This window comes from Salvelinus fontinalis, chromosome 16, assembly GCF_029448725.1.
Source record: "Salvelinus fontinalis isolate EN_2023a chromosome 16, ASM2944872v1, whole genome shotgun sequence".
In the NCBI taxonomy this organism is placed as follows: Eukaryota; Metazoa; Chordata; class Actinopteri; order Salmoniformes; family Salmonidae; genus Salvelinus; species Salvelinus fontinalis.
In genome coordinates, this window is record NC_074680.1 from 22,405,012 (window position 1) to 22,417,885 (window position 12,874).

Below are 12,874 nucleotides of genomic sequence, written 5' to 3' on the forward strand. Positions count from 1 at the left end.
GCAGAGAGCGAGAGAGAGAAGCAGAGAGCGAGAGAGAGAGGCAGAGAGCGAGAGGCAGAGAGCGAGAGGCAGAGAGCGAGAGGCAGAGAGCGAGAGGCAGAGAGCGAGAGGCAGAGAGCGAGAGGCAGAGAGCGAGAGGCAGAGAGCGAGAGGCAGAGAGCGAGAGGCAGAGAGCGAGAGGCAGAGAGCGAGAGAGAGAGGCAGAGAGCGAGAGAGAGAGGCAGAGAGAGAGAGGCAGAGAGCGAGAGAGAGAGGCAGAGAGAGAGGCAGAGAGCGAGAGAGAGAGGCAGAGAGCGAGAGAGGCAGAGAGCGAGAGAGAGAGTCAGAGAGCGAGAGAGAGAGGCAGAGAGCGAGAGAGAGAGGCAGAGAGCGAGAGAGAGAGGCAGAGAGCGAGAGAGAGAGGCAGAGAGCGAGAGAGAGAGGCAGAGAGCGAGAGAGAGAGGCAGAGAGCGAGAGAGAGAGGCAGAGAGCGAGAGAGAGAGGCAGAGAGCGAGAGAGAGAGGCAGAGAGCGAGAGAGAGAGGCAGAGAGCGAGAGAGAGGCAGAGAGCGAGAGAGAGAGGCAGAGAGCGAGAGGCAGAGAGCGAGAGAGGGAGGCAGAGAGCGAGAGAGGCAGAGAGCGAGAGAGACAGAAAAACAGACAGACAGATAGGGAGAGGCAGAGAGAGCGGTAGAGAGGGAGAGAGAGACAGAGAGAGAAAGATAGGCAGAGACACACTAAACAGATGGGATAATGTCACAATCCAAGATGTTGTGTTCCCACCTCTTCCTGTTTCCTGAACTCCACCTCCATCTGCTTGTTGCGTGGCTGGTTCTTTCCGATGCTGTGTCCTGTGATGAAGTTACTGCTGATGTAGGCCAGCTCCGGGTCCTGTTTCCCTGCCTCCTTTATTAACCTGACACAGAGGGACAGTAATCATGGAAATGGTATTAAGACAAACGAAGTCCTCCCCCCAAAATGTACTGCTAAATCACAAAGTTAACTCAATACAATTCATTCCATTCTTTTAGTCTTTTGAGCAGTGTACAAGAAACAATCCAAGGAGACAGTGTAGCAGAGGTATCACACATTTGAGCCAAAATGGCATTGAACGCCAGATGCGTACCGGTTGAGGACGACGGCCGTGTAGCGCCTCTCAACGAAGATGATCCCACACAGGATGTTGGTGAACGGCGAGGGGAAGTTAGCCTCGGGTTTCTCCTTCACCTCCACCTCCTCATCCTCGTCTTCGTCTTCCGAGTCACTCCACGACACGTAGTTGTCCTCGTTGCGGTTGTTGTACCACTCCACACTCTCAAACTGTTGCCTCTCAAAGGGCTTGTATTCATGGAGGATCTCCAGGAGACGGATGACCTTTGGGGTCACAAACTTCAGGTCCAGAGAGGCCGGGGAGAAGAGTTCCTCACACAGGGCGTGGACCTAGGACACCAGGAAGAAATAACTTCATAATAAACCCTGTGGACCTATCCTGTACCAAGAGGAGAAACTCACTTGCCCTTGTACACACACACACACACACACACACACACACACACACACACACACACACACACACACACACACACACACACACACACACGATTGTACAGCAACACAAAATACTAAAAGCAATCAATACCATGTATGTCATGTAGCCAAATCAAATCAAACTTTGTCACATGCGCCGGTATACAACAAGTGTAGACCTTACCGTGAAATGCTTCCTTACAAGCCTTTAACCAACAGTGCAGTTCAACAAGAGTTATGAAAATATTTACTAAATAAACTAAAGTAAAAAATATTCAAAAGTAACACAATAATGAGGACACCGGTATATACAGGGGGTACCGGTACCAAGTCAGTGTGTGGGGGTACAGGTTAGTTGAGGTAATTTGTACATAGGGGTAGGGGTGAAGTGACTATGACTAGATAATAAACAGCTAGTAGCAGCAGTGTACAAAACAAATGGGGGGGGGATCAATGTAAATAGTCCGGTGGCCATTTGATTAATTATTCAGCAGCAGTCTTATGGTTTGGAGGTAAAAGCTGTTAAGGAGCCTTTTGGTCCTAGACTTGGCGCTCCGGCACCGCTTACCGTGCGGTAGCACAGAAAACAGTCTATGACCTGGGTGACTGGAGTCTCTGACAATTTTATGGGCTTTCCTCTGACACGGTCTGGTATAGAGGTCCTGGATGGCAGGAAGCTTGGCCCCAGTGATGTACTGTGCCGTACACTACCCTCTGTAGCGCCTTATGGTCAGATGCTGAGCAGTTGCCATACCAGGCAATGATGCAACTGGTCAGGATGCTCTCGATGGTGCAGCTGTAGAACTTTTTGAGGATCTGGGGACCCATGCCAAATATTTTCAGTCTCCAGAGGGGGGAAAGTTTTTGTCATGCCCTCTTCACGACTGTCGTGATAGACCATGATAGTTTGTTGGTGATGTGGACACCAAGGAACTTGAAACTCTTGACCCGCTACACTACAGCCCCGTAGATGTGAATGGGTTCCTGTTCGGCCCACCTTTTCCTGTAGTCCACGATCAGCTCCTTTGTCTTGATCACGTTGAGGGAGAGGTTGTTGTCCTGGCATCACACTGCCAGTTCTCTGACCTCCTCCCTATAGGCTGTCTCATCGTTGTCGGTGATCAAGCCTACCACTGTCGTCAGCAAACTTAATGATGGTGTTGGAGTCGTGGGTGAACAGGGAGTACAGGAGGAGACTAAGTACACACCCCTGAGGGGCCCCAGTGTTGAGGATCAGCGTGGCGGATGTGTTGTTGCCTACCCTTACAACCTGGGGGCAGCCCGTCAGGAAGTCCAGGATCCAGTTGCAGAGGGAGGTGTTTAGTTCCAGGGACCTTAGCTTAGTGATGAGCTTCATGGGTACTATGGTGTTGAACGCTGAGCTGTAGTCAATGAAAAGCATTCTGACATAGGTGTTCCTTTTGTCCAGGTGGGAAAGGGCAGTTTGGAGTGCGATTGAGATTGCGTCATCAGTGGATCTGTTGGGGCAGTATGCGAATTGGAGTGGGTCTAGGGTGTCTGGGAGGATGCTGTTGATGTGAGCCATGACCAGCATTTCAAAGCACTTCATGGTTACTGACGTGAGTGCTACGGGGTGGTAATCATTTAGGCAGGTCACCTTCGCTTCCTTGAGCACAGGGACTATGGTAGTCTGCTTATAACATGTAGGTACAACAATGGATGTCACGCAAGCGCTTTACAGAACTCAGCTTGGCCTAAATAGCAACACAGGATACCAAACGCAACGGGAATCACACAAAGAACATACACAAGAGTAAGTCGTTACACACATACCTTCCTCAGGATGGTGTCGGTGAAGAGCAGGAACTTCCTGTTGATCTCTTCCTGTTCGTGTTTGATGTACTTCTGCAGCTCCCTCACCATGATGCCAGCCACCTTGTCGGCACACCACGGCCCCAGCACCAGCAGCACCGCCCGGCAGTCACTCAGCACCTGGGGAAGGAGATCATTCAATGAGGATCTTTGAGAATGTTTTAATCCTAGAAAGCATGTGTGTAGTAGCCTACATGTTATTTGAGGTACAGTAGGCCAACATAGCTCCTGTAACAGGTCAAAGCTGTATGCCAGAAAACATTTGTAGTGCATGGGTGAAGTTAGGCCTTGTGGTGCTCATGTGAATTTCCTTTCTTTTTTTAAGCTTCAGACCAGACTCACTTCTCCCTTAAAACATACTTTTGCTATTCAATACTCTCTTTTGTAGATTAGGACTATGCACACATTAGCAGACCTGCTTGGATATGAAGGTGGGGTCAGACCTGTTTGGATATGAAGGTGGGGTCAGACCTGTTTGGATATGAAGGTGGGGTCAGACCTGTTTGGATAGGAAGGTGGGGTCAGACCTGTTTGGATATGAAGGTGGGGTCAGACCTGTTTCGATATGAAGGTGGGGTCAGACCTATGAAGGTGGGGTCAGACCTGTTTGGATATGAAGGTGGGGTCAGACCTGTTTGGATATGAAGGTGGGGGCAGACCTGTTTGGATATGAAGGTGGGGTCAGACCTATGAAGGTGGGGTCAGACCTGCTTGGATATGAAGGTGGGGTCAGACCTGTTTGGATATGAAGGTGGGGTCTCTGTCCTCTCGAGGCACAGGTATGTTGCAGTCGTTGAGGAAGTGGAGAGCCCCGTCCAGCTCGCTCAGTAGATGCTCTGAAAGGCCGCTCTTGTCCAGGTAGGGTCCACAGTCCAGTACCACCTCTCTGGGCTGGGAGGCATATCTGAGACACACACAACACACACAGTTAAATGTTCCATTTTCGATCATAATAAGTAAGGGCTCGATTCAATGGGGACCCAGAAGTTCAGTGCGATTTAAATGTAAAGGCAATGTTCCCGCGTTAGCCAAGATTGCTTTCATGGTAAACGCTGCATATGTCGGCTCAATCGTAAATTACCTTAACATTTCAATCGCGCTATACAGCTGAAATTACACGATACGGATTGAACCGAGCCCTTAGATTATGTGCACAGGAGGTACCTGATCCTAGATCAGCAATCCCACTCAGATTCGCATTCTGAATACAGGCCATGATGTGTAGAATTACCTGTCAAGGACAACGAGGTCAGTAGCTGTCTCTGCATTGCTCCGCAGGATCCGCTCCAAGTTCTGGATCTTCTGTTCCAGTTCAGACGGGTCACATTTACCATTCAAAATGGATGCAGTGAGGCCCAGGATCCGAGGGCTGCACGGACAGCCCTCACATAGCTGAAACAGGAGATAGACACAGCCCTCACATAGCTGAAACAGGAGATAGACACAGCCCTCACATTGCTGAAACAGGAGATAGACACAGCCCTCACATAGCTGAAACAGGAGATAGACACAGCCCTCACATAGCTGAAACAGGAGATAGACACAGCCCTCACATAGCTGAAACAGGAGATAGACACAGCCCTCACATAGCTGAAACAGGAGATAGACACAGCCCTCACATAGCTGAAACAGGAGATAGACACAGCCCTCACATAGCTGAAACAGGAGATAGACACAGCCCTCACACAGCTGAAACAGGAGATAGACACAGCCCTCACATAGCTGAAACAGGAGATAGACACAGCCCTCACACAGCTGAAACAGGAGATAGACACAGCCCTCACATAGCTGAAACAGGAGATAGACACAGCCCTCACATAGCTGAAACAGGAGATAGACACAGCCCACACATTACTGAAACAGGAGATAGACACAGCCCTCACATAGCTGAAACAGGAGATAGACACAGCCCTCACATAGCTGAAACAGGAGATAGACACAGCCCTCACATAGCTGAAACAGAGGAGAGATAGACGAAACAGAGATGAAGAGACAGCAATCACATCGCTGGAAACAAAGAAATGGGAGACAGGAAGACTGAGCCAGCCTAACACAAGGAAACTCCAAAAACATTGACTAGCCTCCAATGGGGTCCAATAATGAAGGCTGACTGACCACACTTCTCTCATCTACAAAATGGGGAACAATATAATGAATAATCTCCAATCTCTATAAGGCCTTGGCTTTGCCATACAGGGAAGAAAGAGTATGTGCTTAGCTTTCAGGCGACAGTTGAATGCATAGCTACGTAGAACAGATAGTACATGTACCTTCATTATATCCCGGTAGGGATGGTCCGTGATTGCCAGGTGACACTCATCAAACACCACCAGGTTGAGTTTCCATAGTGGCAACACTCCACTCTTCAGCACATGCAGGAAGATATGGCACGTCATAACGAGCACCTAGAACAGAAATGATGGATAGAGTGAGTGGAGGATGGCATATTGCCTCGAAGAATAGATAACAGTTGTGTGACAGTATTCTGTGATGGACACAATCAATAACTTCTCCCCTTATGGACAAAACACTGAGGGTAATCAGTGTTCTTTTTCAAAGTTGTTGAAATTGAGGGGAGAAAACTTTGGTAATGTTTTATTTTGTAGAATTACCGTTGGTATTTATCATGAAAGAACTCTAACAATTGGTAGTTTATTCTGGCAATTGCTTAGAATTATATGAAAATTGATAACAATTGTTCAATGAACGGCACCTGATTCTCAATCATTTCTTGGCTCCACTTTTCCCTGGACCATGATGAGGTCTTCTCCACACACATGTATTCTCCAACCTGGAGATCAGAGTGGGTCCTAACACTAGCTGCTTGCTGAATCACAGACGATGCTTTATTTACCATGGAACAGAAGAGGGGAAAACAGAAGAATCATGGTCTCAATCATATTGATGTACACTTATTAGAAGTTCATACTTATAAAAAGACTGCATTGTGACTCTCCACCCTTCTCAATCCTTCCCCTGAAAGTGTGCACTTCCACTCTGCCTGAAATCTATTTAACAATGGTGAAACTCCATCCAACCAACGCTTACACCAATCTAATGCTTTTAAATCCATGACAGGAAGTGCACGTACACACTTTGGGGAAAGTGTGAAGAAATGGGATGCACCAAATAGTACATTTATCTGCGTCTTTAAATGTAGCTACCTGCATTCACCAGGAAAACTGTCCTCTTCCCCTGTTCGACTAAGTCTCCCCGGATTTGGTGGGAGAGCTCTTTAGTTAGGAGTACTGCAATAAAGGTCTTCCCTGAGCCAGTATTTAAGCAGACAATAGTATTGTGTTCAAGAGCTGCTTCAAGAAGTTCAACCTGGTAGGGCAGATGAGGTCACAGTCATTAGTTTCAAACGTTATGCACTATAACTGGTTACAAATAAATAAACTCGTGAAATAAAATATAGATGCTGCACACTGACGAATGTTCGCAGTTTATTGAACGAAAGATCAATGGTGATGAAAGTACCAATGTCTACATACAACGCAATGCACTCTCCTAGTGCATAGTCAACTGTCAGTTTAAACTGTCAGTTCAGCTCAAATGTCAACTGTTAGTTGGACTACTTGCTCATTCCTCACCTGATATTTCCTAGGCGTGTAGATGTTGTCGTGGATGGCCTCCTGTTGCCACGGGAGACCAAAGAAAGGGCCCATGGGATTGGAGGCGGGGGTGACCAGCTGGAGTCCTGCCATGCTGCTTTTGGGGGATGCTGGGGGGTGCGGTCCTCCACTCTTCCACTTTATTTTTTATCTAATTTCATCATTCCCCTCTAAAGCTTACTGGTTCAGACATAAACGGACAGCATGCAGATATGATGTTACTAATAATACAAGATTTGCTAATATTATTGAATGACATGATCAATAATAATTATTTGAATCAATCTCCTCCTCTAAAGCTAACTGGTTCAGGAAGAAACAGACAGCATGCAGGCATGATGTTGCTAATTATGGGCAATTCCACAGTAACAGAGTGATGCACTCAGTGCAGATGCAAACTTTGTTAACAGAATGACGGTTGGTGCGGTTTGTGCCGTCATTCTGTTAGCAAACTTTGCATCTGCACTGTTCTTCAAGTAAACGTGTTTTTGTAAAAATGTCAGTTGAAATTGTTAAAAGTAGTCTTTGTGCATAGATATAGTTTGTTAAACTTTGAAATAAATGGTTTTTGTTTGACATACATCGTACAGTGAAAAAGCTGAGTCTCAGCATCACTGTCACCGTGGAATTGCCCTAATATAATAATTGCTAATATTATAGAATGACATGACCAATAATAAATCATTGAATCTTTCTCCTCCTCTAAAGCTAACTGGTTCAGGAAGCAACAGACAGCATGATGTTACCAGTAATACAATATTTACTAATATTGACAGGACATGATCAATAATAAACATGATATTCACACAAGTGAAATGAATACTTACAGGTAGCGGCATAGACTCTGTGATGGGCCAGGCAGGACTTCTTCTAGGCTTCATCTCAACTAGAGGAGCTGTACTGAGAAACACACAACCCGCTTAACATTAAAACCATTGACAGACCTATTGCACAAAAGCAAATGAAACTGTTGTTTCCTAGATTAAGGCTAACTATCATATGTCAGGCTTATGGTAAAATGTATTTTACCTCTATGCAGTTGACTGGCTGTAATGGCAGGGCTTGAGAAGCTGAAGATTCTTCCTTCCTAAACAGAAATGACAGACAGAAAGGGAAAATACATGAGAGCACAGACATCTTGGGAGGAAATGGGAGTGTTCTGGTGTGGGCCGGAGGGGAGTAGAGGAGGGAGGACGGTGGAATGGGGGGGGGGGGGGTCATCTAAATTCTGGATGTCACTAGCTTTTCAACACATTGTTGCCGCCCTAAAATCAAGACCCCACGTCTGCCCTGACTACCGCTGCTCAACACAGCTGCAACCAATACCAGCAGTCATTTCAGCTCAGCCAGCACAAGCCCTCATTTTTATTGAGTGATCACATTTGCTGCTGGTTAAAAGGCGGTTGGCTCCCTCTCGCTGACTGCATCCCAAATGGCACTCTATTCCATATATATGGGCCCCCATGGGCCCTGGTCAAAGGTAGTACACTACTTAGGGAATGGTGTGCCAGTCTCTCTGACGCCATGCGAGAGAGAACATACAAGCATATATAAATAAAATACAAACGATTATTTTAGGCCTAACCCCAATTAGTCTACTGGTCGATTGTTTGGTAGATTGGCTGTTGGTCGACCAAGATCTTTTTAGTCGAGCTGTAGCATATTTATATATATTTGCACCCATCTCAGTGAATTAATCTGAAAAAGGTTATGGTAATTTATGTTAATGCTTTCAATTTATTATTATTCCAGTCTTATTCTCGGAATTGACACATTGTTCGCAGAGCGCACAACCTATGCTAAACCTGTGAAAAACAAGTTTTTGTTTATTTCAGTCCATTTCTGAGTTTTGTCAATTCAATTCAATTTAGTCATTGTCTTTTGTTTGGAGCGCTCCTGTCAATGTTGAGTAAGGACACGCACCTGATTGCGCATAAGTACACTACCGGTCAAAAGTTTTAGAACACCTACTCATTCAAGGGTTTTTCTTTATTTTCACTATTTTCTACATTGTAGAATAGTGAAGACATCAAAAACTATGAAATAACACATATGGAATCATGTAGTAACCCAAAAAAGTGTTAAACAAATCAAAATATATTTTATATTTGAGATTCATCAAAGTAGCCACCCTTTGCCTTGGATGAGACCTTTGTCAATTTGGGTATCTGATAGTATTTTGGATTGGCTTAACGTACCACACCAATGGTACTTTAAGCTGTGGAGTTTCTAAAAGTAATCTTTTCTTCACCTCAAAAAGCAAGCAAACAAACTATGTTTTTACATCCGTTGAGAATGACAATAGTACCTCAATTTATTGGAAAAATCTTTCTAGCCCTCTCCCTTTCGATAACCACTCAGCGTGATCCAGTGGAAACGTAATAAAACAGGCCTACCCGATTCCTTCTTATCAGTGCTTGACTTGGGTGCTGGTACTGTTAATATATAGGTATAGGAGCTCCACAATACTTGTGTGATAATATTCTATAAGAAGAACAGGAGCTCAAACAGTAGAACATTTGAGATGCTCCACTCTGGTGAGCTCTTGCCAAAGTCAAGCTCTGCTTCTTATCCCTTACGCAAACAGCCTACAGCTGTGTCTGTCTGAGCTCACTGGAGCAGGAAACTTTATGCAATGTTGCAAGTTTGCTAGTGCAAGCTTGAGGCAGACTGAAGTTAATAGTTGATACAATGTTTCAAGTTCCTTGCAGACAGGCCATGTGTAGCCAATGTGATTTATAGGATTTTTAAAAAGTAATAATCAGGATATATATCAGGATATTTTCTAATGTTTTTATTTGTTGCCTTTTTGTAGGCTATTTTTACATATTTACTTTTTAGGTTGATCATTTTCATTTAGATTTGGAGAGAAATTTGATTAAGCACGTGACATTGATTTTGAGATAAGACGTTATTATAAATGAAATGAAATTGTTCCACGGAAATGTGCATATGAAAACCAGAACTGGCACGCAGATGGGTAGAAATGTTCGTATAAATGGTCATTCCACATGAGAAAGGTTGCCGACTCCCCGTATAGACTATTACCGGCAACTTCAGGAGAGTAATGGCAGAATCTGAGAAAGCCAGCAGGAGGAGAATGGTTGGGTCAGGGTACGTTATTTTTTCTTTCTTCTGGTTATCTCGATCTCTGGCTCCCTCGAGTCATGTGTGTTATTTCATCAAACAGTAAGCTGATAGAACCAGGCATCCTGTGCCGTACTGCATCAGCATCGAATAGCTCCAGCAATATGCAACTTTTCAGGGAAGTCAGGAACCAATATATGCAGTCAGTTAGGAAAGCTAAGGCTAGCTTTTTCAAACAGAAATGTGCATCCTGCAGCACTGATTCCAAAAGGTTTTGGGACACTGTAAAGTCCATGGAGAATAAGAGCACCTCCTCCCAGCTGCCCACTGCACTGAGGCTAGGAAACACTGTCACCACCGATAAATCTACGATAATCGAGAATTTCAAAAAGCATTTTTCTACGGCCGGCCATGCTTTCCACCTGGCTACCCCTATCCCGGCCAACAGCTCTGCACCCCCCGCAGCAACCTGCCCAAGCGCCCCCGCTTCTACATCACCCAAATCCAGATAGCTGATGTTCTGAAAGAGCTGCAAAATCTGGACCCCTACAAATCAGCTGGGCTAGACAATCTGGACCCTCTCTTTCTAAAATTATCCGCCGCAATTGTTGCAACCCCTATTACTATCCTGTTCAACCTCTCTTTTATATATCGTCTGAGATCCCTAAAGAGTGGAAAGCTGCTGATGTGATTACACATTGTAACTATGCAGTAGACTAGAAACATGACTTTGTAATTCATATATACAGAATAAAAAACAGTACATCCTGCCAGCACGCCCACAAGCATGCTGAATGACACGTGGAAGAGAGTGAGGAATGAGATGGGAGTAACAATCCAGGCTATTTGCTCTGAGCCCGGCATATTAATGTAATGAAACAAGCAGGGAGCAGGTTTAGAACCCTCAAAATTCAATCCCGAAGTCCAGCACGCTATCGACTGTGCCCAAATGTATTAACTGGGGTTGGGGCCGATTGTGCTAAAAACACTTTATCTATTGGAATCTTTAACATGTGGAAAGGGGGAAAAGTATTATTATTTGTTTTTCACAAGCATAGCAGGAGGGCTATTAGCTGAACAATAGACTATTTAACCTTCACTAAAGAATTGTCTAAAAGCCGAGCTAGGTGTGAACCCCCCAAGCTTGAAACAAATCATTTGTGTCCATCTTTCCACAACTTCCTACACACGGTTAATGTTCTGAAAAAATATATATTTATATAAATATAGTTTGAATTCAGGCTGTATCACTTCCGACCGTGATTGGGAGTGCCATAGGGCAGCGCACAATTGGCCGGGGTAGGCTGGTGCTGGGGTAGGCTGGTGCTGAAAATATAGCTAGCTTGTTATGCAAGTGTTGCACACCAACAGATGGCGAAAACCTACACCAGTCGAGCAATTCATTTCAACAATAATCTTCATTTTAATTTGACTTTACAAACACCAAGAATGTTTAATTGGAGTCTATTTCTTCAGAGCCTAGACCTATATAAAATAACTTAACTGGTTGAGGTAGGCTATGAGGCTTTATTAGGCCTACTTACAATTGGTCAAAAATGTAGCATCCTACATAAAAATAATTTCAAGAAAAAAAAGCCTGCACATTCGACCTAAACAATGTAACTAATATTAAAATCACTTGTGTTTAATTGGTATATTGTAATTACTTCGCCACCATGGCCTATATATTGCCATACCTCCCTTACCTCATTTGCACACACTGTATATAGATTTTTTCTACTGTATTATTGACTGTATGTCAGTTTATTCCATGTGTAACTCTGTGTTGTTGTATGTGTCGAACTGCTTTGCTTTATTCTTGGCCAGGTCGCAGTTGTAAATGAGAACATGTTCTCAACTAGCCTACCTTGTTAAATAAAGGTGAAATTAAAAAATTAAAAAGCGCACATTTGTAAATCCCAAACTCTAAAAGTAATTGGAAAGGTAGATACAAATGATGTGCGACACAATAAAGAATGTAAACAAGATGTTTTTATTTACAGTAGTGATAGACAACCGGAGGCATTTGGAAAACAGGTTAGCAAACACTTGTTTTTCACAACTGTAGCAGGTGTAGCCCAGAATGCAAATGTTTCCTATTAGCAGGACATTAGACTTTTTATATAACCTGGTTACTGTTGTGAAAATCCCTCAACTAGCAATGTATGGTGCTTAAGTACTCTAAAGTGTTACATTTCTAACTCAAAACAGCAGTACAGAATTTATTCTGCAACATCTTTATGCTTTAGTTAATAAAATAAACAAGAAAAAGACATTGAAATGCAGATGTTTATATAAACTACATTTTAGTCGCACTTCCACCCAGCTCCACGACCACAGGTTAAACCTTGCTGAGATGATCAATGTATTTGTTGCATTGTTGTATCGTCAATTTCTCTAGCCAAAACATCTTGATGGCCTTGACCAGTTCATCTTTGCTTGTCGGCTTGGCAGAGTTACGGATGAATGTTTTCTGTTGATGCCTAACAAGTTTGATCGTGTTTAAAAATCAGGAGACCTACGTGTAGAGATTAAAAATATATTTTTAGATATACAGCCTACCGAAGGTGTTGTAGGTCCTATTTTTTAAATTTATGATTTAACCTTTATTTTACTACATAAAGGTCTACTTACTCTGCTGGCGTCTTGACCCAGTTTATGCCCTTATTTAAAATGCAAACCCAAGCGGCAGTGTGTTTTGGGTCGTCTGCATTTGGAGAAGAAAGAAAGACAAGCCTAATAGCCCAAATTAGGTACAATAATATAAATATACATGTAAATAGGCCTAAATGTAAATAAATATTGCTATAATCCTACCTTGAAAGAAACGATGTG

At 44.0% G+C, this 12,874-nt stretch overlaps 1 protein-coding gene across 3 annotated transcripts in view; it reads right to left on the reverse strand.

The window, feature by feature from the left end:
• The window catches only part of LOC129812820 (endoribonuclease Dicer-like), a 72,701-nt gene that overhangs the window by 43,030 nt on the left and 16,797 nt on the right, over window positions 1–12,874 (reverse strand). Inside the window, exons 2-12 of one of the 3 annotated variants that reach the window (XM_055864714.1) lie at window positions 7,982–8,039; window positions 7,780–7,847; window positions 6,932–7,132; window positions 6,503–6,665; window positions 6,052–6,182; window positions 5,609–5,743; window positions 4,570–4,730; window positions 4,074–4,242; window positions 3,300–3,458; window positions 1,105–1,418; window positions 762–894 (exon numbers count right to left, since the gene is read on the reverse strand). In XM_055864714.1, coding sequence (XP_055720689.1) covers window positions 762–894; window positions 1,105–1,418; window positions 3,300–3,458; window positions 4,074–4,242; window positions 4,570–4,730; window positions 5,609–5,743; window positions 6,052–6,182; window positions 6,503–6,665; window positions 6,932–7,045 — 1,479 coding nt within the window. In that variant the 5' untranslated portion in view covers window positions 7,046–7,132; window positions 7,780–7,847; window positions 7,982–8,039. Of the gene's footprint in view, window positions 1–761; window positions 895–1,104; window positions 1,419–3,299; window positions 3,459–3,781; window positions 4,006–4,073; window positions 4,243–4,569; window positions 4,731–5,608; window positions 5,744–6,051; window positions 6,183–6,502; window positions 6,666–6,931; window positions 7,133–7,779; window positions 7,853–7,981; window positions 8,040–12,874 lie in introns of those variants that run through there. The other 2 variants (XM_055864713.1, XM_055864715.1) reach the window with 2 other exon arrangements.